The sequence below is a fragment of the Episyrphus balteatus genome, chromosome 3 (genome assembly GCF_945859705.1).
Source record: "Episyrphus balteatus chromosome 3, idEpiBalt1.1, whole genome shotgun sequence".
Lineage (NCBI taxonomy): Eukaryota > Metazoa > Arthropoda > Insecta > Diptera > Syrphidae > Episyrphus > Episyrphus balteatus.
The window spans coordinates 201,784-227,596 of NC_079136.1; the positions used below are offsets into that span (position 1 = coordinate 201,784).

General features: G+C 33.5%; 2 protein-coding genes across 2 annotated transcripts in view; both read right to left on the reverse strand.

The window, feature by feature from the left end:
* The window catches only part of LOC129913819 (dynein beta chain, ciliary), a 40,635-nt gene extending 20,387 nt beyond the window's left edge, over positions 1-20,248 (reverse strand). Inside the window, exons 1-16 of the mRNA XM_055992695.1 lie at positions 19,733-20,248; positions 17,576-18,091; positions 17,372-17,460; positions 12,976-13,587; positions 12,655-12,889; positions 12,401-12,598; positions 12,111-12,349; positions 11,582-12,054; positions 7,700-7,989; positions 6,049-6,137; positions 5,761-5,975; positions 5,472-5,695; positions 4,725-4,901; positions 4,035-4,409; positions 3,765-3,938; positions 3,351-3,623 (exon numbers count right to left, since the gene is read on the reverse strand). Of these exons, the coding sequence (XP_055848670.1) occupies positions 3,351-3,623; positions 3,765-3,938; positions 4,035-4,409; positions 4,725-4,901; positions 5,472-5,695; positions 5,761-5,975; positions 6,049-6,137; positions 7,700-7,989; positions 11,582-12,054; positions 12,111-12,349; positions 12,401-12,598; positions 12,655-12,889; positions 12,976-13,587; positions 17,372-17,460; positions 17,576-18,091; positions 19,733-19,888 (4,335 nt within the window). The 5' untranslated portion in view covers positions 19,889-20,248. The remainder of the gene's footprint in view (positions 1-3,350; positions 3,624-3,764; positions 3,939-4,034; positions 4,410-4,724; positions 4,902-5,471; positions 5,696-5,760; positions 5,976-6,048; positions 6,138-7,699; positions 7,990-11,581; positions 12,055-12,110; positions 12,350-12,400; positions 12,599-12,654; positions 12,890-12,975; positions 13,588-17,371; positions 17,461-17,575; positions 18,092-19,732) is intronic.
* Positions 20,249-21,791: 1,543 nt separating this feature from the next.
* LOC129914029 (dynein beta chain, ciliary) overlaps positions 21,792-25,813 on the reverse strand; it is a 29,437-nt gene continuing 25,415 nt past the window's right edge. Inside the window, exons 24-26 of the mRNA XM_055993058.1 lie at positions 22,878-25,643; positions 22,621-22,815; positions 21,792-22,051 (exon numbers count right to left, since the gene is read on the reverse strand). Coding sequence (XP_055849033.1) covers positions 21,952-22,051; positions 22,621-22,815; positions 22,878-25,643 — 3,061 coding nt within the window. The 3' untranslated portion in view covers positions 21,792-21,951. The remainder of the gene's footprint in view (positions 22,052-22,620; positions 22,816-22,877; positions 25,644-25,813) is intronic.

Sequence of the window (25,813 nt, forward strand, 5' to 3'; positions counted from 1 at the left end):
ATACACATATTTTCACAACAAAAGTAACTATTTTAAACCACTTTTTCTAATTAATTAAGGGAAGTTTTGATTAAAACAATTTCATAATAAATTATCATTATGAAATGATACAAAATGTGTGGTTTTTCAATTCTAAATTATTTTCTGGGACAAATGTATTGAGGATCAATAAAGATTTATCGAAAACTTAACAAGACAGTTTCTGGGTATTTTAATTACTAAACGATGGTGGTAGACTGTTTTTATTTTTGTAAACGCCATGATCTTCTTCAAGCAATGTACCTACTCAAATATTTCTCATATTTTACATGACTTGCGAACTATCCCAAAACTGTCAGTATAACGGTATAAACGAAAGCTTAGACAATCAAAGCTATACACGCAAGCAAAATCAAATCTAAAACTAAAAATGGGCAACAAGAGAATGGATAATTAATTCGGAGATAGGAGAGAATTTTGATACTCATGAGAAAAATTTAGCTATAATAAAACACGTATTTTTTAAAAATTCAATAAATTCATTATTTGCTTAGTTATTTCGAAATTTACGCAGCAAAAAAAAAAAGTTTAAATAATTTATTTTTGTATATAAATGCAAAAATTCAAAAAAAAAGATATCTAATATTTATTTTTAGGCGCATTCCTAAAATCCAAAAATAAAAACCCGTTAGTTTATGAGTTTCGTAGTTTTTACATAAATTTGCTTGTTTTCCAAAAAAGCCGAACTTTCAACATTAACTGCCAATTAAAAACTATTGGTGCTATTTATTTGAAATATGACGCTTTATTTCGATAAAGCAATTCTTAAAGATTATATAAGAAGCTTTAAAAGAATAAAAATATGTTTTTTACAGCTTTTTGGCGATCTTTTTCGGTTTGTTACAGAAATGTCACATGGGGCTACAAGGGGTTAACATCCCGTTTCTAAAGTTCCTAGCAGTTCCTACATGTCAAAAAATGGAAAAAAAATGCATTAAAAAAAAAAAAATTGCATTGAAAAAAAAAAATGCTTAATAGAAAATGTGGTAAATATTGGATTTTCTTGAAATTTGGTAGAGATGATTTTTTCGTAATTTCCAAGGTTGTTTTTTTTTGTTTCTTAACACTCTACTGCATGAATTAATATTATCGGACGAAAAAATTAAAAAATGCTTTACATGGGTTCTTTGGGTTGTTTCAAAACGGTTTTCATTAAAAAAATTTGTTTAAATTAATTTGTTTAAAAAATTTGTTTATAAGCCAATAAATATTAATTTCTAAATATTCATCATTTAAAAACAAAATAAAGTAAAATAAATACATTGCATTTCAAAAGGTTAAGAATTAATTCAAATTTGGCGCATTTTAAAACATGGAACTGAGAAAAGCAATTTGTTTTTGTCCGTTATATATATTTTTTCTGGTTCATATTCTTTCCACTGTCGAAGTGAGTCTTGCTCCAATATTTTCACCCACTCCCAGATCTTACAAAAACTAAAAAGTAATAAAATGATTGAAAAATATTATAGGTGAGCCTACCTCCCCCTTAAATTTTTGTGGTTACGTCGCTGGAAATGGGGTTAACATAAGAAAAATGTCTCTAAAAGCGAAGGGGCTCCATTTCTGAAGTAAAACATAGCTTCCAAGCAAAATAACAATGAAAAGAAACAAAATTTTCCAACAAAATAAATTTAACAAAATTGTGTAGATTTACAACCCATTAATGCATACGAAGCCAAATATGGCTTCCGTACTTTTTGCCCTTCCAAGACCAGGCCAATAATTTTTTTTCAATAAAAATTGGTTAATAGCATACACAATTAGACAATCGATCAAAAATAAATTTTTAATTCCACTTCTCTTTCCAAACAAACGCAGGAATTAACACTTAAAGTATGAATATATTCTACACTTCCGATTTCAATGCACACGACTAATCGACTCACCTGTGATCATAAAATACACCTTTATTTTTTGTCGGAGACACATAAAATACAAAGAAGAGGATTGTATTGAATCTTTACCATTTTTTTGTGACAGAGAAGAGAAAAGTGCATACAAACAGACAAAACCATATTTGGCTTCGTATGCAGTAGAGGGTTTATCTCGCTTAGAACTTATACCTCCCATACAAAGTGTTCGAGGTATTGCAATTTTCTCGAAAACGGCTGTAACGATTGTGATTAAATTTGACCTACGTAATGCTGTAGATAAATCTAACATAACTGCATTTTTAGTTTTTCTCAAAAAATACGGATAGTGAAAATATCATATTACATTTTTTTTTAAATCGCTGATGTCGGCTCTTCCCGTACATCGTTAATGAGTTATTGCAATTTTCTCGAAAACGACTCTTAGGATTTTGATTAAATTTGACATACCTACAATATGCTGTAAGTGATTTAAACATAACGGAAATATGGAAAAATTTACATATTTTGGCATTTCTTATGAAATTCCTTAAAAAATCAAATTATACCTAACTATTTATGTACCTAATTCCAAATATTTTTCCTAAAAAGCTTTGACATTAAAAGCTACTTTTATCATAAGAGCAAACACGTGCTACCCCAGTCGTGCATTTTATTTATAGTACAGAGAGCTCAAATAAATCTGTGAATAGATAACTGCTAACTCTTTTTTAAGTTGGATTTTTGGAAAAACTGGTTGTTTGAGCAAAAGGAATATTTATAATTATGATTAAGTGTCGAATGTTCATGTTCAATTTCCTACAAGCTTTTTAAAATAAAACACCTTGTGTTGATAACAAAAGCGGAGTTATAAAAACAGAATTTAATTATCGATTGGTAAAAAAGCGGGATTTTGAAAAATCAGGATTTTAAAACTCAGTATTTAAAAAAAAACGAGATTTTAATATCAGAAATTTAAAAAACAGGATTATGAAAATCGGGATACCGATCTCAACCCATTCTAAAGTGTCCCTATTTTATTTTAAGTTTCAAATGCAAATGAAATTTTTGTTTTATTATAAGAAGATTAAAATTTTGTCTTTTGTCTATAACATTTTTTTCAAATACTGGAAAAATCAGGACATGACTGTGTTTATTATTTATATGTAGCAAAATGGGTTTATCCCTATTGAAAACATTAAACTCGTAATGAAAAAAACTATCTTTTCAAAGTCAAACAAAAACCAATGCAAAAAATATATATAATTTTTGCGCATTTTCAATTTAAACTTGTGTGCTTTGACAAAAAATAATCATTATATTTTCAGATTTCTTAGAAAAAAATCCCAACATACCAAAGTATTTATTCCATGTAAACTAGTGAGCTGAAAGTTTCACACAAAAAAAAAGAACAAACAGAACATAAAAAACTATCAAGCGTTGAAAATTTGAACAACTTACTCTTGTACATGTCATCAATTCCATCCAATGTCTTTCCGTTATTGCTGGGTTTTGAAGTTCGGTGATTACACGTAATGACGAAACTAAATCCTTCAATACAGAGACGATATATTCGTACGGTTTCCATGTTCGAACCCCCTTATCCAGCGTCCTTAGTTCTCTGGTGAATTTCTTGCATTCATTTTCTACATCGTCGGTGTCGATTTGGCACCATGGTGTTGATTTCCAATCAATAATACAAGACTGAATGACATGCACAAAATCCCACAGTTGCTGCACAATAAAAAAAAAAAAAACGAGACAAAAAGCACAAAATAGAAAACACACAAAAAAGAAAGAGAGCAAAAAAAAGAGAAGGAAAAGGAATTCCGTTTTAATGGAGCAGCCTTATACGCGATTGATGGAGTTGTGTACTTTAACCCTTTTTACTTCAGCTTCGCATAGAACGAGTTTTGTGCCATCAGAAGTTGGTATTTCTAAAAGCCTCGCACAATGCAAAATCCTCTTTCGAGACTTTTTAAATCCAACCAACCGTCTATACACAGCATCGCACAGAGAATACACTCCATCACATGGAACCGAAAAAAACTGCGAAATAATACCGTCATGTGTTAAAGTCAGCGTAACAAAGGGATAATTAAGTTCCTGGATGAGAAACTGACACAAAAATGACAACAAGCTTACCTTTATCATCAGAAAAGACTCATAAAAGCTATTTACTTGGCTGTTAAAAATTTCCACAATACCCCGAATGGCATTCTGTTGGTATTCTTTGATTTCCGCTAAGCCGTCAATTTTAGTCTCGGCAGTGTCCTTTAGAGTCTTCCATTTGATTGGCAAATGGTCGATGTCTTTCAGCAAGCCAGGATCAAAATCTGTGTTGTAGGACTTCAGCAGTGCTATTATATCCCTAAGCGGTTTAAATATATTGTTGGCTAAGCATTCTCGTTCCTTGATTTCGAACTTAATTGCCAAAACCTCTAATAGAGAACGGAAATCCTCCAATTTGATATCAAGCGATAATGCCTTTATACCAGAAATGATAAATCCCTCAAGCTCCTGCGGTTTTGAAAAATTGAAATCAAATTTACTGAAAAATTATTATATCCATTTTATTTTAAATTGCAAATCTATCAACAAATTGGATGTGCAGCATGGATTCAGATTCGGATTGTTGTTTTCTAATTGTTTATTTGCGAGCAAACCAAAGAGACGACGAGATGGACAATGCGATTAAATATTTGCAAACAAAGTGGTTCCGTCGCAATTAGCGAAAAAGTGTCAATGCAAACAATCAATAACCGAGTATTTCAGGATCCAATCTGCACCCAGTTTACCGCTATTTACATTGCAACCAACACCCAACACCTATACCTCTAGAGTGTCCAGGACATATTGCAGCAACCATTGTTTGAATGAATTAGCCCATTTGCAAGCGTGATTTAGCAGAGCATGTTTAAGCGGATTAACGTCAATTGCCAACCAGCCGTTGATTACATGATAGTTTTCGAAATGCTCAATATCCTCGTAGAGGTCATTGTAACGGTCAATCTATAAAATATTGAAAGCATCTATTTTTAAATCAAAAAACATAAAAAGATGTAGGATATGGTGGAACTTTAAGATTTAAAAAATACACTGAAGTGCAAGTATAACATCCAGTCTGTGTTTTGAAATATTGAAATTACAATTAGGAACTAATTTAGGATTGGTGAAAAGGAGGTTTAAAAATTAAAACAAAAACACAGGGCACAAACACATCTGTAATTATAAAAAAATTAAGGGAGTTTTGGAAAAACCACCCGCACCTCGTGGATATCTTAACAACCAATGGTCTTACAGAAAATTTAGGGTAACTCGAAAAAAATCTCTAAAAGCGTTGCTTCTTTTCAATTTCACAAGAAAGGCTTTCGGTGAATTTTTAAAAATAAAACGCTCAAATTAAAAAAAAAAAACTTGTTGGACCACTTTAACCATCTGGGGCTATGAAATAGGTATGAATGTTTGCCGATTCACAGACCTAACCGATATGCACACAAAATTTCAAAAAAATCGTCGTTTTTGAGGAGATATGTAGATACTTTATTTAAAAAAAAAAATACAAAAATACTTGGTGCTTACCTCTTTTTTGAAAGCTTCAAGAATTAAAAAACCATTAATGTTTGAAGAGTTGCCACATATTTCAACCTTTATAGTTTGCAAAACCTTTGTCATTGACTCAGTCCATAAAAATTCCATGCTTTCAAATTTCTCAGCAAATTTCTTTGCTTCTTCAATTGTCATTGAAGTTTTGTTGAGAATATCCTTCACACATTTTTCAAGTTCAATGTTTTGTGTATAATCAACTGAAATATAAAATTGCTCCTATATCTAATTTTATACAATTGAATACAATTGAAATTGATCTCACTTTTTTCATCAAATAATGTTGGTACACTCGAAGCTGCATCAAAAATGTTATCTATTAAATTGTTTACCATTATTTCAACACTTTCATCTGAAGTTGAATCCAGAGGTGGTTTAAAGGCAATAGTTTCATCTATAAGTTCTAATTTAACTTCAAAAATTGGGTTTCTTTCAATTTCCGAATCTTTAGATGTCATCTCTAAATTCAAATAGTCTAAGCTGTTTTATTAAAGATTAAAAACATTTCTTTTAAAAAGAACTATAATTTTGTCCAAGTATTGTATAGTTGTACCTTTGTTTTATTGAATCGTAAATTTGAACTTTTATCAAATCATTAATAAATCGAAGATAGTTTTCATTTTTTGTGTCAAACTTTGAGACCTGGAATTGTAAGAAAAACATAGATATTAAAAATGTTATCTTCTAGTAACCAGATAATATTTAAAAACATAATAAAAAAAAAGACTGCATCATGAAGGTTTCCTTTGTTAAAGCATACTTTTTATTCTACTTTTCTTTTCAAAAATATCTTAACTAAAGTAAAAGTAAACACGGAGGAAAAAAAGACTTACTTAACTATACGATTTCTCTAAAAAAAGAAATTTATTGAAAATTTAACATTTTTATCTAATTGGATTTAGATCAATCATTTGTTTTCCTCCCGAAAAAAATACCCTTTTAAAAAAGATATGTTCATTAGTTTTATTGATTTTTAATTGTTTTGAACAAATAATTTCCGCGACAAAATGTATACCTTTTTTCAAAGAGTATTCCATAATATCTTGAATCGTAAAATACATAAATAAAGTTTAAAGGTCAGTTTATCAAAGGCTAGCGATGTCTGAAAAAAAATGTTAAGCACCGTCGAATTAAAAAAGCTTGTGCATTGATCAGCTAAATCAAAAGGAACCGAGTACATAAAAAACAATATCATGAAGAATAGTTACAAAACCCAACAAGTATTTTAATAAAGTTAAAATTTAACTTTGTTTTATTTGTTTTTTTTTTTTTTTTATAAATTCAATCCAAAAAGTGCATTTAAAACAACAATGATTGATGCAGTGGTGTAAGAAAAATGTTTTTATATTGATTAATTTTAGGTTATCCTAAAATTGTTCTTCTTCCTCATGCATCTATAGTTACTCATTTTTTTTCTTTTTTCATTTTGATCCATATTGGTACCTTCTATAGGTACATACAAGATAACAATTGGACACAAGTATTTCATTAGCAGTCAGGTATCGAATTTATTCAGATAAAATATACGAAAGAGGATGTGTACCTACTTGTACGTGTACATGCAAACATATATACATATATTTGTAAATGTATCATTTTTTTTCAGTATACTTGCTATCGTAAAAGTAATTTTATATTGAATTCTGTATTCCTTTACCCTTTTAATAAAGATTGGTCTCAATTTTATTTGCAGCAATAAAAAAACTCGTTTAATTAATTGGGGATTTATTGTGGGAGTTGATATCTCTTGAAGGCATAGTTATTTTTTTAGCCTTTAAGATAGAAGTGCAGGAAGATTTTTGAAACCAACACTAAAACAGTAATTAACTTTTCTTCTTTGGGCTTTGTATTGCCCTCTAATCCGTATAACAAGATGAAGTACACAGGATTAAGATTAAATTCAAATTTACGTTTAATAGCTTTTTTTTATTCAATTAATCATAGATTGGATTTTTAATAGCTACAAATAGTTTATCTTGTTTTTTTTTTTTTTTTTTTTTTTTTTTTTTTTTTGAAAAAGTTATTACTTGGAATATAAATATACATAGCAAATGGGATTTCAATTAAAAGTCACCTTCATTCTTTTATCCAAAAATTCGTGTTTTTGTTTCTAACACAATTAACTTTTAAATATGCTTTTTATAACTGTTTAATTTATTTAAATATCATTGTTTTAAAATTTGATTACTAACACAAAATCATACCTCATTTTCAGTATATTCCTTGGAGCTGTTGTAAAAAAGACTAAAGTTTTCTCGTACTAGCTCATCAACAATTAGTTTACTTTCGTTGCAACGTTTTTTGCGCAAGTGTAATCTTTCCTTTTGAAGTTGTAAATTCAATGTACTTTTCCCAAATGAAGAATGTTGGTGCAAAGGTTCAGTGCAGCAGTTACTTATGACCTTAAATAATTCTTCTAAATTATATTGAGTACGAAAAAATCTCCCGTGAAGTGATGAAACTTTTTCCAAAATTTCATTGACAAGTCCAGAGTCTGATAAATAAATAAAAAAGAGTGTGTGTACACATGTACACGCGACTGAAGTTATACTTCTCATTCAGTATATGTAAATGAATTTCATTTGATATTTTTAACTTCTATTATTAAATTAATTAATCCACAATTCGTTTTTTTACATTTTTATCAAGTAAACAATAAATTAATTCTTTCATCCTCCTTGCGTCCATGTAGTTTTCAATTTATTCTGTGAATTTTATGAGAATTGTGTGTGCTTCAGCACTAGTAGTAGCAATATGGAACTTGCAGGGTTGCTACAAAGCTCAAAAGTTAGCTGAGCTCAGCTCACAGCTCAGCTCAAATTTTGAGCTAGCTCATTTTTGAGCTATGTACCATAGCTCAGCTCATTTGATCTGAGGTGATGGTTGAGCTGAGCTGTTGGGTGAGCTGAGCTGTCGGTGAGCTGAGCTGTTGGGTGAGCTAAGGTAAAGTAAGCTGAGCTGAGCTGTGATGGGTGAGAGGATACATTGATTTTTATTTGGAAAGTATAATGAAATATGAAGATATTTTAAACTTTTATAAAACACCATAGCTTAAGATGTTTAGTTCTAGTTATTAATGGAATTATTTTAACACATGGATATTTTATAAATAAGACAGATAATTTTTCGTGATCTTTTCTCTTGGTTTTTTTAATAGTAAATATATTTCTATTTTTTTAGTAAAATATTTCTTTTTTTATCATAAAAAAAAATTCCGGTACAATCCGGTTTTTCGACTTTTTTCAAAATTCCGAGAAAATCGCGTTTGAAAGTTGGGGTAAATTTTTTTTGAAAAATCCCCGTATCTTTGAACGCTCCTGGAAGCTAAACCGCTTCAGAGCAATTTTTAGGAGTGATGCTAAATGATAGCTTGTGTCATGGGCCTACGCTTTGCACATTGTCAGATTTTTAAAAAATCGCCTTAAATGTTAAACCGCCTCATCATGCCTATTTTTTCAGAATCGTGCCTATTTTTTTTTACTTTTAAGTTCTCCCGGTTTGAGAACGCGTGGACCTACAGGGATGGGAGTTGCACCCAAATGAAGGTTAGAAAATTTTATTTTCATTTTCTTCAAAATTCCGCGATATAGGCGTTGGAAGTTGGGGGCGCGAAAAAACTTCTGGGAGCTGAACGCTTTGATCTAGAGACAGGGGAGTGGTGCCATATAAAAGCTTATATTCTCAGCTAGCCGATAGTGGTATAATCCGGTTTTTCGATTTTTTCAAAATTCCGAGAAAATCGCCTTTGAAAGTTGGGGTAAAATTTTTTTTCGAAAAATCCCCGAATCTTTGAACGCTCCTGGAAGCTAAACCGCTTGAGAGGAATTTTTGGGAGTGATGCCAAATGATAGCTTGTGTCATGGGATTACGCTTTGCACATTGTCAGATTTTTAAAAAATCGCCTTCCATGTTAAACCTATTTCCTATGCCTATTTTTTCAGAATCGTGCCATTTTTTTTTTTACTTTTAAGTTCTCCCGGTTTGAGAACGCGTGGACCTACAGGGATGAGAGTTGTACCCAAATGTAGGTTAGAGTCCCCGCTACCTTTTGGCATCAAAAAATTTGTTTTCATTTTCTTCAAAATTCCGAGATATAGGCGTTGGAAGTTGGGGGCGCGAAAAAACTTCTGGGAGCTGAACGCTTTGATCTAGAGACAGGGGAGTGGTGCCATATGAAAGCTTATATTCTCAGCTGGCCGATAGTGGTATAATCCGGTTTTTCGATTTTTTTCAAAATTCCGAGAAAATCGAGTTTGAAAGTTGGGGTAAAATTTTTTTTCGAAAAATCCCCGAATCTTTGAACGCTCCTGGAAGCTAAACCGCTTGAGAGCAATTTTTGGGAGTGATGCCAAATGATAGCTTTTGTCATGGGCCTACGCTTTGCACATTTTCAGATTTTTAAAAAATCGCCTTCCATGTTAAACCGCCACATCATGCCTATTTTTTCAGAATCGTGCCTATTTTTTTTTTTACTTTTAAGTTCTCCCGGTTTGAGAACGCGTGGACCTACAGGGATGAGAGTTGTACCCAAATGTAGGTTAGAGTCCCCGCTACCTTTTGGCATCAAAAAATTTTTTTTTCATTTTCTTCAAAATTCCGAGATATAGGCGTTGGAAGTTGGGGCGCTCACTTTCAGCTCAGCTCAAATGAGCTAAGCTATGGTACCTAGCTCAAATTTGAGCTGAGCTGAAAAGTGAGCTTTTTGCAACCCTGGCAACTTGCCACATGGAAATTACCACATGCAACTTGCCACATGCAACTTGCCACATGTAACTTGCCACATGCAACTTGCCACATGAAACATGTTACTTGCAACGTGTTGTGTGTTTTATGTTTGCCGTACTGCGGCGTACTGCATTTTTAAATACTAAAGTACTGCGTACTCTAAAGGTGAAACGACAGCCCTGCTACCCAGGGTGATCGCGTCATAATCCCTTTGACATTCTTGTCAAAAAGTAAATTTTCATACCCACCCTCCCATAAGAAGTATAACTTCAAAAATATAGAATAATAACAAAAAAGAAAAGTGTGTGTACTGTACACGTGTACACGTGTTCACCTAATTGAAGTTATACTACTCACTCACAGAAATTCACTAAGTAGGTTCACACCATAACCAACAAAACTGTTTAATCATAATGAGAACTAGAAAGTGTTAAAATCACTAGTTAATCCTTTTGACATTCTCAACGCCGGAAACTTCAAACATTTTTCGATTGCAAATAATACAGAAACCAAGCGTACAAGAAACTTCTGGTTTTCAGTGATGAGTAGAGCTTGAAGAGACCTTTCTTTCGATGTATGACTCAATAGATTTAGGGGGAATTTTTGAAAAAATATTTTTTTTTGTCAAGGGGTACCCCTTGGATTTTTTTTTCAAAAATCCGAAAAAAAGTAATCCGTAATTTTTGTGCCAAAATGCATATCGTCGGTGAAACCAGAAAAGTGTGTAACTTCAAATCAAGAGCAAAAAAACAAAATCCTTTTGAAGGCATTTGTATGAGTTTTCATTTTCTAATTTGCTAATACAATAAAAACTATGAACTTTAAGGGGATTCCCAGTTTAAGGAACGATAGATATCAGGTTTGTCTAACAGATGGCATTCAAATCTAATTTTCAGAAAATTTGGAGTTAAACACTTTTCTGGTGTCACCGATGATATGCGTGTTCACTGTGAACTTATACCTGCAAACCAAAACTCCGAGACTTTGGCTCCAAATTATCTGCCTTTGAGTATAAGAAAAAAAATTCCATTGCTCATCAACCAAGAGTCCAAAAAAGTTTTGGTTTTTAATGATGAATAGAGCATGAAGAGCCCTTTCTTTTGATGTCTCACTCGATAGATTTTAAGAAAATTTTTGAAAAATTATTTTTTTTCGTAAAAGCGTAGGTACCTTTGAAAAGCCGAAAAAAAAACAGTGAACTCATAACTGCAAATTAAATATTTTTCCGAGCCTTTGGCTATAAGTGATCTTTCAAATTCCTTTGATATTCTTGTCTAAAAGCAAACAATTTTCACTCTGTACAAACGCGAGAGGGGAAGTACAACTTCAAATAAATTGTCGTCTTATTGATTTAAGCTTACCATAAGATTTCCAGATTATAGTTGCACAAGACAAGTCAATGAGATCATTGATATTAACAATTTCATAAAATATCAAATCAAATTCACAGGGCTTAGAAGAATCATTTATCTCATTGTAAGAGTCTTCAATTTGCAAAAGAATATTCTTCCTTTTCCACATCTCCTCTCGCAAACTATAAAGTTCCAAGCTCTTCGGTGTTAGCAAATCCACATCGACCCCGGTGCTAATCAAGTATTTCAAATCTTTGGTTGTTGTAAAAATTGTATTGGGAAGGTTTGCTGACAGTCGACGTCTGGATTGATCGTCCTCAATCTGCCATCGAAATATAGGCTCATTTAAAGAGCTTTCAATTTGGTCGTCTATTGATTCAATCCAACTTTCCCATGCCTCTGAATAAAGAGTTTTAAAGTTTTCCAACAAAGCATTTCGTTTTTTCTTAATTTCTTCATACTCGTTATTACCATCGATGAACCTTAGGAATTAAAATGATTTTAAATAATATATTAGAGAAAATGGTTCTGTGCCTACAAAGTATTTTCAAAAACATCACTGCATAGTGCTTCGGCCCGTTGTTCAACTTGATGGATCCACATTAGAGTGGATGGCAATGAAGAGAAATTGATTTTTTGAGGTGTTTCAACTTCATTTGCGCTCAGGAGCAAGCTTTCCAGTTCTTCATTCAAAATTTTCAAAGTCCCTGAAATGGTTACTTGAAGTTCGTTTCGAATAATCGTCCTTTGAAGAAAATCTCGAAACATTATTACCAACTGCAATTAAAATTCTCATTAAAAAAAAAAATGATTTAAAATAAAACTTACCTTCATAACTTGCTCAATATTGCAACAGTCTTCAAATGCCTTAACTAAAATCGTCGCTAAGCGTTTTTCCAAAATTTCTGTCTGCTGGAAAAAGACATAATGTTTCATGCTGTACTTCTTGCATTTGGGGTTTATTTTGTTGAGATCTATTTCTTCTTGAGACCAGTTGGCCAAAACTTGTTTAAAGTCTTCATTAACCTAAAATGCATTTAGTGTTGTTAAACATAGAGACAGAAAAAAAAAATGCCACCAACCCTCAAGAGAAGGTCTTTAAAGTATTTGCCACGAATTCCACCAATTTCAAGTTTTTCCAAACATTGGAAGGACGCTGCCAACTGAAATATGTTTTTCAACCCAGAAAGCTGATTGAGAAATCCATCCAGTCGAGCGAAAACTTCATCGGCAGAAAACTTCCACAGCTCTGAAGAGTTATGGGAGTTTTCCGAATGTCTGGTTGCATACTGGTTTTTATATTCGCACATTTTCGTCCTAAAAAAAAAGTCAAAAAAAAAGAAGAGAGAAAAATCATCAGATAAAAACTTTAACGTGTTTAAATGAATCATGTAATCAATTACTTAAAATACTCCAGTATGTTCACTGTTGAGGTTATTTTTGCAAGCCCCTCATCGGCTTCAGCTTCGCCTTGGAATAAAATGGCAAACTCCAAATCCTCACTTGCTCTGTAGACCAACAAATTACATATTGATTTCAGCAGGACTGTCATCCTTTTTAATGTACAATAGTAACGAGAGTTTGTCCAAATTAAATGAATTATGTGGACCAAGGGCTCTACCAGATCCATAGAATTAATAAAATTGACCGCACTAAAGGCTGTGGTGTGTCGTATAATCGGACTGAGCCATAAAGTTATGTCTTGGGCTTCGTGGAGTGCCATTATTAGATCCTTGAATATTTTATGAAAGGATTCTGAATAAACTATTGACCCGAAAGACTCGAGGGTTTGGGCAACAGCAACGATGGCAGGAGACTTCATTTGCTCATAAACATCTTGTAAATGAAATTTTCTGTTATTCCAAAAGGATACCTCGTTAGCAGGAAGTAAATTATCGTTATAATTATTAATGCTTTCGGATTTAACACTCAAGATTTCATGAATTTGTGTTGTCCAATTTATAATCATTTCTTCGAATGTATTAAGAAATTGGTCTTGGAATACAGATGTTTCACTGGAAAAGTTTATTAGGTTTAATTATAAATTAATAATAAATTATATTTTAATTTTTGTCATAAAATGAATAAATATGTTTTTTTTTTATTAAATACATTTTTTTATTTTGCTTACAGAATGAATTTTCGGCAATGGAAACTTTTATGATGCAAAAGTCCTTCGTTTCAATCAAAAACACGAATGTATGTATGAATACTATTAAATGTTTGAAAAGGGTCAAGAATCAACCTTAGCAACTGATTGAATTTTTACCTGACACTAATGACTTTTCGGATTGGTACATTATTCGTTTATTTGTTTGAAATTGAAATTTTTGTGGAGAAAAAATATTGTTGTAAATAAATTTATTTTATTAAATTCGGTTTTGGTTCATTAATGGATATTCGCTTACAAAATAACTTCTTTCAATTTCCGGTTCTTGATTGAACACACAAAAGTTGGGCGCGCTGAGGCGAAAGTCGCCTGTTCTGACCCAGGTAAGAACAGACATTTCAGTCAAATTTACATAATTTTTTTTTTTTCTCAGAAAAAATTATCAGCACAAAACGAAATTATTAAATAAAAGTTATTTTCATTTAAGTTAAAAAAAAGAGAAACGCCAGCTACCTTTCAAATTTTTTTTCCTAGAAAGACTTTGTTGTTACGGACCTACTATCGAACCTTCTTTTAAATTTTGACTTTCTCGTTTCAGAAGTTTCAAAATAACAACATTTTTCCTAATTGAAAAAAATTCCACAAATTCTTTTAAATGTATGTTTATTCATATAATTTTCTATAAATGGCAGATCAATTTTTTTAGCGATTCAAATTAAAAATAAAAATGTTTGAAGAAAAAAACAACGAGTATTTAGAAACTATTTTTAATTTAAGGGATTTTTAAATGTCTTGATTTTTTTTTCTAATTAATTTTTTCATAAGAAAACAAAAATAACATCTCAGTTAGGTTAGGTTAGGTTAAATGGGCTGACAGTTGATCTTGTTACCGTCACACTTAGATCAATGTAGATCCCTTGTGATACCCTGAAGTATTGTAACTTCATGAAAAAGTGATAACCTATGAATGCTATGGTTGTTCGAGCCATTTGGAGGACTTTACAAAGTTCAGTAGGCTATTGCCTGAAAGTTCCGAAAGTTCTTCTAATTCATTAAAGAAGTAGTTTCCTAAGAATTTTTTCCTAGTGCGACAGAGTGCTGGGCAGTGACAGAGGAAGTGAACAGTGTTTTCCTGTTCGTCCTCATTACCGCAGCCTCTGCATAGATCATCCGTACTAAGCCCCATTTTCTTTTTGTGGTATCCTAGTAGGTTATGTCCCGTTAAGATGCCTATTAGGGATCTTAAGGAAGGTTTACTAAGTAGTAAGATCTTGTTTGATTTTTTCTCGTCGAAGTTCGGCCATAGTTTCCTGGTGTGACCGCAGGATTCTAGGAGGTTCCATCTTTCATTTGTTTTTTGTGAAATATTGTTGACAATATTTCGTTTTATTTCACATTGTGGGATTCTGATGTTATGGTCTATGAGAGAGGGATCAAGAACTGAGCCCTCCCTTGCAAGCTCATCCGCTTTTTCGTTGCCGAACACATCACTGTGGCCGGGAACCCAGCAGAGTCTTACATTATGCTGCATACCAAGAACCCTAAGCTCTTCGCGACAGCAAGAAACAAGCTTTGACTTGATTAAGGTGGCAGAAATCGCTTTTATTGCCGCTTGGCTATCAATGAAAAAGGTGATGTCAGCAGGTGATATCGCCATCATGGATATTTGTTTAGCAGCATTTTTCACTGCCAATATCTCGGCTTGGAAGACACTGCTGTGATCGGGGAGCCTGAAAGAACTGGCAAGGTTAAGGTTTTCTGAGTAAAAACCTGCACCAACCCCAGTATTCATTTTCGAACCATCAGTAAAGATGGCGATAGTCGACTCATTTGAGAAAGGTACACTGTTTTCCCAATCTTGTCTGTTTGGGAAACTGACATTAAAAGACTTGTTGAAGTCTAAGTAAGGGGTCATGTAATCTGTACTTACGTTGTTGCCAACGTAGTTAGAAAGGATCGTAGTGTGGCCGTTTTGACTAGTATTCCAAATGTTGGTTTGACTGAGTCGTAGGGCGCTGTTTGCTGCTAATTCTTGTACAAATAGATCTAAGGGAGTGAGATTAAGGATTGCTTCCAGCCCTGCGGTTGGAGTGGACCTCATCACCCCCGTAGTGCTAATGCATGCTGTTCTCTGTACTTTGGTTAGGGTCTTCAAGTTCGTGGATTTCTCCAGAGCTTGCCACCAGACTAAGCTGCCATAAGTCAGAATGGGTCTGACAATGGCGGTATACATCCACATGATTATTTTAGGATTTGGTCCCCAGTTTCTGCCAAGAATTCGATTGCATGAGTAAAGTGCAAACGTGGCTTTCTTATATCTTTCTTGAATGTTTGGACCCCAGTTAAGTTTCTTATCCAAGATCACTCCGAGATATTTCGCTTTATCCGAAATCTTAAGTGGGGTGCCATCAATTTTTGGCACTGCAAAAGGAGGAATTTTCCTTCTGTTTGTGAAAAGTACCAATTCTGTTTTAAGGGGGTTTACTTTAAGACCGCATCTCCTGGTCCAGTTACTGACCTTAGATAATGCGCTTTCTAATTGTTCGCTTACAGTGGTTAGGTATTTACCTGTCGCTAGAAGAGCTAGATCGTCTGCGTAGGCTATAACCTTGACACCGCTGTTATTCAGAACATCTCAGTTGGAGATCAATAACTTTCAAATGGTAGTTATGGCCTTGAAAAAAAATGTATAAAATACAAATATATAATTTAATTCATTTATGTAGAACCAATCTTTCAATAGCTTGATAAACCCCAGTTAAGGCTTATTTCTACGATAAAGTTTTTTTTTTATATTGGCACTATTCTTCTAATATTGTAACTGACGATTGAAAAATCAGGGCTTATAATTTTTACAAAATTATACATACCTACTTACAAAAATTTTTTAACAAAAATTTATTCCTATACAATCTTAAAAGCTGTATATGTATAATTATCTTGTAAGTTTAGTTTTTAAAGCCGTATATTTATGGCAGTCGTTGAATACTCAACAAAAGTACACATTACACACTTTTTATTATTCAGCCATTAGTGATTGATTATTTATTAAATTAAAAAAAAACTAGGTCACTGTGGTGTATACGTAACTTTTTTTTGAAAAAATCTTACAAGCGGACGGCACAAGTTCGGTTACTCGAATTTGAATAAAAATTGGCAAAATTGTTTACTATTAGAGCATTTATATGGCAAAATATTAAGATGCCATTCCCGTCCATTTATGAAGGAATACATTTTAATTTAAAGAAAAAATTTCGAACCCAGACGAGAACCTACAAGTGAAGGCATTGACCTTATCAATGAGGTTAGCTTGACTGTGGTATTTCGATTTACTAAAATGCATATGACCTGCTTTAAAACTTTGAAGGCGTTCTTCTAGGTTCTGAGCAAGTAATGTGTTGTCATTTAATACTCTAATATTAAACTATCAACATGCCATGTTTCATCCAAACTCCCATATTCGTGGCTTCCCTATGTTAAAGCAAATTGTTCTACTCTTGACTCTAGTTTGCCATTCTGCTCTGCGGTATTCAAAACAGTTGAAATGAACATGCTAAGACTTACAAATGGGATGAAAATAGTCACTTTTAAGTTCTGCTGGTATTTTAACTATTTTAATATTCTTAAAGATTGGGGACAAAACTAATGTATTTTCAATTTTCTATATTAATTCAAATAAAACAACTTACCCCTTTTCAACTTTGTCCCTCATATCTAAGATTAAAGATGATGAAACCAATAACGATAGAATGGTTTTATTATTCGTCTTCCCCTTGATCTGTAATTTCAAACACGAGATACAAAAACAATTCAAATAGTGAACCTTATCCAAAATGAAATTGCCAAGAATCATCAATTGTTATCACACAAACGTTTAATTAAAATGAACTTACCTCTTGCACTTTGTTCCGGATGTCCTTCGTTTGAGCATTGAGATCCTGCGATACTGTCTCCGGCCACAATTTGTTATTGAGCGGATTGCTAAGCAATGGAATGTAAATTTGTTCCAGCAATATAGCCAAAGTTTCCACCTTACTATGCATGGGCAAGTCACCAAATAAAATCTCATTATGGAAATTGTGCAAAGTTACAACCAGAGATGTCCTTTTTAAAAAGAACGCTGCCTTGCCACGTGGTACACCATCGAGAGTCGAGAAACTGCTTCCAGGCAGGGGGAGAGTTATGTTACTAATTGCATTGATGGTGGGGGCAATTGTTACTGAAGTTGCAGCAACGGCAATGCTGGTAGCAGTTTCTCTGCTGAACATTGCAGTGGAGCTGGAGTTTTGTGAAAAACTCGTCCTTCTGATATCGCTAAGCGAATTTATCGGAACCAAAAATCCTGCTGGGTTGAGGGTAAAGAGCAGAACTCTTCTGTTTGCATTATTAAGCCAGTCTAAGACAATGAGCTGGAAAATTCCATTCGAAATTGGAAACATTAAAGTTTTGCAGTAGTAGTTGGCAAAATGTGTGTACGATGTAGATACGTGTTCCGGTAATTAATTGCTCAAAATAAAGAGAATGTGTTCCTGTTTAGTGTAGCAGGTATGTTTTTATTACTTTAAAGGAAAAAAAAAGGAAGTTTAGTTTGAGCTTACAAGTTTTGCATTAAATCTTAGAAGGGCAAAAAGCTGTTAAAATGGAAGCAGCATTGAGAAAAATTCTTCTTCACTTTTCAAAACCAAGAAAAATAAATTCTATGTACATAGATACTAGCTTAGTGCTCAATATATTGTTTAACCCTTTCGGACCCAGCGTTACTCTCATGTAACATATTTTTAAAAATTCGTAAAAAATATTCCATTAAATATTTTTTTAGGTTTCGATGGCTTAATTTGAAAAAAAAAAAAAAATATAAAAAATGTTAATCCAGAAAGTGTTTTGTTTTTTGGCTTAGAAGAAGTAGCATTATTGTTCTATAAAAAATTATTTTCCCAGTTTACTGACTTTTTTTGGTGGTCGTAGGCAGTGCATGTTACTTACATGCAACAAGAGAGTGACACATTATTTTTGCTATTTATTATTTTAGAAAATAGCTTTTTGCTATTCATATTTCTTAGTTGTGATGTTTTTGACACGATAATACTGAAAAACCATTTTTTAATATTGATTTTCATAGCTTGGGTTCGAAAGGGTTAAGTAGTTCACATATACTTCGATTGATGGTAGAGGCAATCTACTTCCTTTCTTTTTGAAAATTAAATATTTTTATAAGAATTATTTTATGTTCTCGAAAAATATTTTTAGAGATCGTCTGCATATACAAAAAGATAATGAAAAATAAATACATTTTTCACATTAAGGTTTAATTTTTATTTGCATCCTTTAGCTTTTATTATGTGATATATTTCCCGCAAATCCTCACTCACAGGTATTATGTTACATTGAAAACAATACAATATGTATTTTTCTTCCATATTAGTAATTAAAAAATCTTGTTTTCTAGAGCGATTAATTTAAAATGCATAAATTAAAAAAAGTACGCATACACCACAGTGAACGAGTTTCTGTTAGATCGACTGTATGGTTTGTGAATGATAATCAATTAGAATTATGGAAATGTTAAGAAGTGCGGTGGAAAAAACGCCAAGGCACTTTAAAAAAAAATTTAAGCTCGGCTCCAAAAATCGAGTGATAAATAGTCGACATTGAAAACAGGATGAAATTATTTTCAGAGTTCTATTCTGTTTTGTTCATTTTCATTGTAACTAAGAAATATCATGTACTCGACAACGTTAAAAGTGAATTATAAAGCAGCAGTTTTCATTTAAGACCGAATCCAACTCCGTTTGCAGCTACAGTGAATTAAAGAACCTTAAACATTAACTCCCGTATTTATAAACGTTGTATAACTTTATACAACTGTTTAAATTTGGAAAATGTGATGTGATGTGTTTATTGTTGTCTTATAGCTGTCAAACTTATACACAAGAATAGATTGTTTAAACCGCGAATAATGTTATTATTATTTTCATTAATTAAAATTCCAAATTCCAACAATTTGCAGTGTATAAGTAGAAAAAAATCAAATAAATAATTTACACACTGACCTTATAATTTCCGTTTCCTATCATTGTTTGCCACTTTTCAAGGTTCAATCCCAAAGTCATTATCGTATACGAACTAATTTTATCCAACCGAGCATCCTCAATCACAGTTTCCGAAGTTGTAATTTCGTCTAAACTCAATTGTTCTTCGTCAGTCATTTAAAATTTTTTTTTTTTATTTTTTAAACTTTTCACTTTCAAAGACGCAAAACTAAAAATGTGTTGTTTAACTTTCAATTGCAAATTGCATATTGAAATTAATTTGGATTGCCCAATTGGTGCTTATATGTGAACTGAACACCGAACGAGATTGAAAGTGACCATGGATGTGAGCTGCTATACAGCACAACTGCACTTTTGCATATCGATCAAACGAAATATGCTTTTGCAATTAAGAACACCACCTTGCCAATTATCCAGGCATCTAATCAATGATTATAAACTGAATTTTCAACCTATGCAGGCGCTGCTGTGGGTATAGTGTAGTTTGGTTTGGGTTTTGAGGGTTTTGACAGAATGTGTTGAACTTACTTATAGATACAGGAAGGTACGAACGTTTGAAAAAAAAAAAAATGATTTGTTAGAAAGTTACTCGTTACATAATTTGGAACACAAGAAAAATAGAAGTTATGGGCAATTATGCAATAAGAGAAATGAAAATTCACAGTTAAAATCATAGATAGGTTCAAAAAGCAAGTCATGGTGAGAAACTGTTAAAAAGGATCTTATTCAGATATATTGATTATTTCGTTTGAAATTTTTTAGATAAAAATTTATTCTCTGACAACTAATCAAATTCCTATAGTTGGATATGGAAAAAGTAGTTTTTATGAATATTAAACTACTAAGTATGGAGCTTCAGAGGGACCTACTAATAGTAGTGAATGAAGATGAAGAGTTTCTACTATTCGACATAAACATTTTGGAAGCTTATACAAAATGTTGCGTTACTGTTATTTTTTTTTTCAATCCCTTTTTTGAAATAAAAAAAATATGTAACAGAAAACAAAAATATATACATAAAAAGAAGTGAACTTCCCTTTTTTCTCATTTTTGACTGGTACACTGTATACTTTGACCTAAGATTGCTTCTACAATATGAAGGTGATAATAACGATTGAGGGCTCATTTTACTAATTTGCCTGAGCTATTTCGTTTTCATTTCACTCGATTTTAGGAACCGGGGGGCAGTTTCTCTTTTAAAGAGCTTTAAGTGTGGACGTATTTTTCACTGCATTTATTGACATTATCGATATAATAAATAATTAAATATACGAACATAAAAGCATACAGGCGATTAAACAAAAATCTCGTTCACTGTGGTGTATACGTACTTTTTTTGTTTAATATTTGTTAATCTATACTTTTTATACTCATCGCTTCAAAACAAGATTTTTTCATAAGTTATATCGAAGAAAAATACTCATTGCATTGTTTTATGATTCTTTATATACCTACAAAATTTTCCCGTTATACCTAACAAATGTCCGCTAACACTAAGTAATAAAACAAAGATTTCAAATTTTTGTGTAAATTGTTTCAGTAGTAACACTTTGTTTACAACTAAAGTGAACTCAAATCCATAATTTAATGAAAGTTTATCATCTTAAACAGGTTTGCAATTATTTAAATTATTTCATCTTGCGATATTAATGAAAATATATACATATATATATTTTTTTTTTTTTTCAAAATCTTTAGTCACGTTACCAACTACTATAGAACCGTTTAATAAATTTCTGGCTATCTCTTAAATGACTGATTGAATTTTAACAAACTTTATTATTTATTATGCCCCAAAATAATTCAAAATATTCACAAAGTACATTTTTGGATTTAAAAAAAAATGTTCTTCCTTGATTCGTTGAGAGAAGACTTTACTGCTTAAATGCATTCTAAGATCGAAGAAGCAGCGATGTGTAAGGTTATATTATACTTAAACAAAAACTTTATATAAATACAAAATTCCGAAGTATGAAAACATTATTCCTGAAAATTGTTTTAAATTGAGTTTTATTTGAAGGACATTGAAACAAAACCAATTGCAACGGAACAAAAAAAGTGAAATGCAACGAAAATAATTTAATAACTAATCAAATCAATAAAAACTCACAAACAAGATAACAAATCAGAGAACAAAATTAACAAGAAATGAAAACATCCCCAATTCGGCATTGGGAACCATTGAATAGATGGTACAGTATTTACATTCTTTCTTTTATTTATGTTTGCAGAAGGAGACAAACACCCGCAAGAGTCCATTTCGCAGCCTTCTCTTTAGTCTTCAAATTGAAAGTCCACACAAACGTTGGACCTCGCATTCTGAGTCATTCAACAGGAAATGAGTTTGATTTCAAGAGTCCGAGATTCCGATTCCCAGAGACGCCAAGTCGTCCAATGCAGTGTTAACATTTTTTTTTTTTTTCGATTTAGTTTAGTTTGGCAGAGTGTTGGGGACGACAACGACGACGACAAGGACGACCATCCAAAGAGTTTGACGAAGACATTCAACGAATCCAACATCGAAGGACAAAACCCACCATCCACCAGCCCAATGACGAAATAACGAAGTGGTGAGTGTAAGAATTGTTTGCGTTTAGGAGCACGTCCGTTACCAAGCACCACAAATCGTCCACAGAGAAAAGAAATAAATGAAAAGAATTGAATTCAATTCAATGATGATTGAGAAAATGTAGTGAATGCCAAAGAACACATTCTATCTTCAATGAAGATAAGAATATGGCCGTTGACGACTTAAAATCATTGAAATGCTCTAAAGAATAACCAATAAAGTGATACATTATATTAAGAGAGTGAGAGAAAGATTGCTGATCCTTTATCCACCCACCTACCCACGTACATCTCCAAACACAATAGATTCTTTTTCGTACCTTATTTTATAGACAGGACATTCGTAGATATTTTTCGTGTCCTGCTTGTCTTGGGTGACAGCCTTTATAAATAACACCGGCATTGATGGGAAAAGTTCCTTCATAAAGGCTGTGGCAATTGTTCCCATTTGAGTGTCCCAGCGGGCGCCTTCCATATACAAACCGTTTATGTATGCTCCCTCCCTCGGTGGAGCACTAGAAAAAAAAAATAAATTTAAATTTAAGTGGATAGGTTTTTGTGTAACACAATTTATTACCTAATTTCTTCTTTCCTTTTCTTTGTGACATCACAATTGAGGCACATCCGATCTAATGGCCATTCATTTTTACGGGCAGTCTGTTGCATAATAGCGGTAAGGAAGCTTTGAGGGTTGAAAAACCCACCTAGCCATACAGATGAGGGCATCTTGAAGTCAGCCACCCATCCTTCTAGCTCTCTCAGACGCATCATAAGATCCGCAAACCATGATTGCAATCCCCATAGACTTGGATAGGCCAGTTTTGTCCAGGATTCTGGGACTTGATCCATGTAAAGTGATTGCATTAGGTTCTCCATGTCAGAAGATATAGTCAGTTCTCCTTTTAATCCCAGTTCGAGTTCCTTGAGAGACCGGAACAACTCCCGCATAAGTATGTTCATGCGTTCACACTCCTGGAATGCTACGATTATGAACGGATTTCGGTCTTCAACTCTTGCCATTAACTCAGGAATATTGAATTGTTGAGGTATTTTGTCAAGCAGGTCCTCTAGAGTTGCTTTTACAACATCATCTTCAGACTGTTCGGCTCCTCCGGAAGATCCGGTACCGACAGGCAGGCGTGGTTGTAGCTCGAATACTATGCGGAAAAGACGCTCAGATACTGTGGTAAGGAATCCAATTTCGGCGTTCAAGTGTAAGCCGTAAAGGTTTGGACTTTCTGGTGGCAAGTTTTCGTCAATATATTGATGGTATCCATCGTACCGGAGTATTCCCGGGGCCGGAAAACCTTGACAATACTCCAATTCACCATCAACAAGTTCTTGCTGCATGAATTCCTCCAGATACGTGCGACATAATCTACGGTCCCAGTCGTCCGTAATGTGACCTCCGTACATTATCTCGCCAAATAGATACCGCAAGTCTTCCCATGGAACTCGACTGTTAGCTTCCAAATAATTGTACAACACATAGACACATATCGTCAGGTCACCGACATTGAAAGGATACACTCTGTTCCATCCTTGAGGCCCGAATTTTCTTCTCTCTGCTACCACTGCATGGAAATAGCACAACGAAAAGAGGATCGCCTTAAACTCAGTTTCCTTTGAGCACATTTCAAGTGTTTCGTCACTGAAATTATCCAAGGCCTTATGGATGTTTGCTTGCATTCCAGTCGGTGGTTCGTTGGTAATCTTAATAGCTGACTCAAGAATTGCTTGAGGCAGAATGTGGTAGGCCGGATCTCCAGCTGGTTCGGCACTCAAAAACAGTCTATAGTCTGGGTGAACGTTAACCAGTGTAGCTTCAATTTTCTTCTCAAGACTCGGCAGCCAACGAGCAACTAAATGAATATTTTGCAAAATTACCCAATGGCCGTTTTGAGAGGCGATTTCCATAGCATTCTCAGCAACGATTTCTTGTCCTTGTCCCAAGGACACACTGTGGAAATTTTCGTTGTCTGTCTTGAACCCAAGCACCTTGCCTAGTTTTTCAACATCCTTGAGAGGGTCCACTCCGGGTGAGAGAACAAAGAAAATATGTGTTTCCGGGCTCGATTCTTCGAAAGTCTTTGCAAACTCCATCATGCGATTGTCGGTGTACTTCGATCCCAGTTTTTCTTCGATGAAAACTTTTATCGCATAAGACATTCGGTCTGGCCTTAAACATCGCATGATGCAAAGCCTTTGGACTGCTGTCTTATTCTTCCATTCTCCGGGAAACTTTTCGTTTTCGGGACACTCGCCATCTATGAATTTCTGCCAACGTTTTTGCGAAGTTTCAATGTCCTTATCTAGACCGCGGAAGGCTTCAAGATTACTAAGAGCCTTGATACCACCCCAAGCGACATTTGTAAGAAATGGAATGTTCGATGTTACATTTGGCGAATAAGGGAATCTAAGGAGAAAGTCAAGTTCAGTTGGTTCGATTTCGCCAGAGCTCAGGAGAATCTGGATAGCGACTTGAGTGAGGAATATGAGTTTGTCAGCTTCGAAGAGGCCACGTGAAACATACACAAAGCTGTAGAAAGTTATGGAATCTATCAAATTTTCCACTCGTTCTTTCACCTTTTCAGCTGGTGCTGACTTGGCTATAGCATTCGAGAACACAACCGTATAAGCTTTCAGGGAGAACTGATATATCGGGTTGATCTTGAAGAGATCATTCAATATGAAGTAAATAATGGAGGCTCTTTGAGAGGCAGGTCGATAATGCTCACGAGCCGAGTCAATTTGAACAGCGGTTATCTTCGCTTCCGCAACTTTGACTTCTATTTCTTCAGCAGTCTTCTTTGTCTTTTCAAGATTCATAACCAGAGTAACATCTTGCAGGACATTTTCGCCAGCTGAAGAGAGTCTTTGTAGCAAGTCATCTTCTAGAAACTTCAGTGTGATCTTAAACTGATTCTGCTGTTGTGTCAAATTAGCCCGCATTACTTCCAGATCTGGGCGTTCAGCTTTTACGACTTCAGCCAGAAGCTGGTCTTCCAAGCCATCGCGGGTGACAGTAAAATTAATTAACGTAGTTTGTGCTTGAATTTCCGGCTTATAGTGAGGATTTGCTAATTTTGTATGCAAAACTAATCGAAAATTTGTATTGAAATCGATTTCCTTGTCGCCTAATTTTAAGCACGTTCCCTTCTTAATCAACATACGGCCAAGCAATGGATTCAATACTGCATCGATGCTCTCGCCGATATTTTCAATCAGAAGAACATTTCCGTTGCTGACTGCACGTTCGACTACGTCCAGGTAGCCTCGTTGAGTTAAACGTAAAACTACTATGTTATTATGGTACTTTTGTTTGACCCATTTGATGCCTTGCCTATGTGATGATGATAAAAACCAATCAAAATTTCGATTCAAAATTAGGAAAATCAGGGTATGGTTTGTTTTGTTTGTGAGTAAATGAGAATTGGCACAGTGAAACACAGAACTAAGCGTATGTTGTCGGTGGTTTTTTTTGTTTTGTTTGAATGAAAATGAATCAGAAGC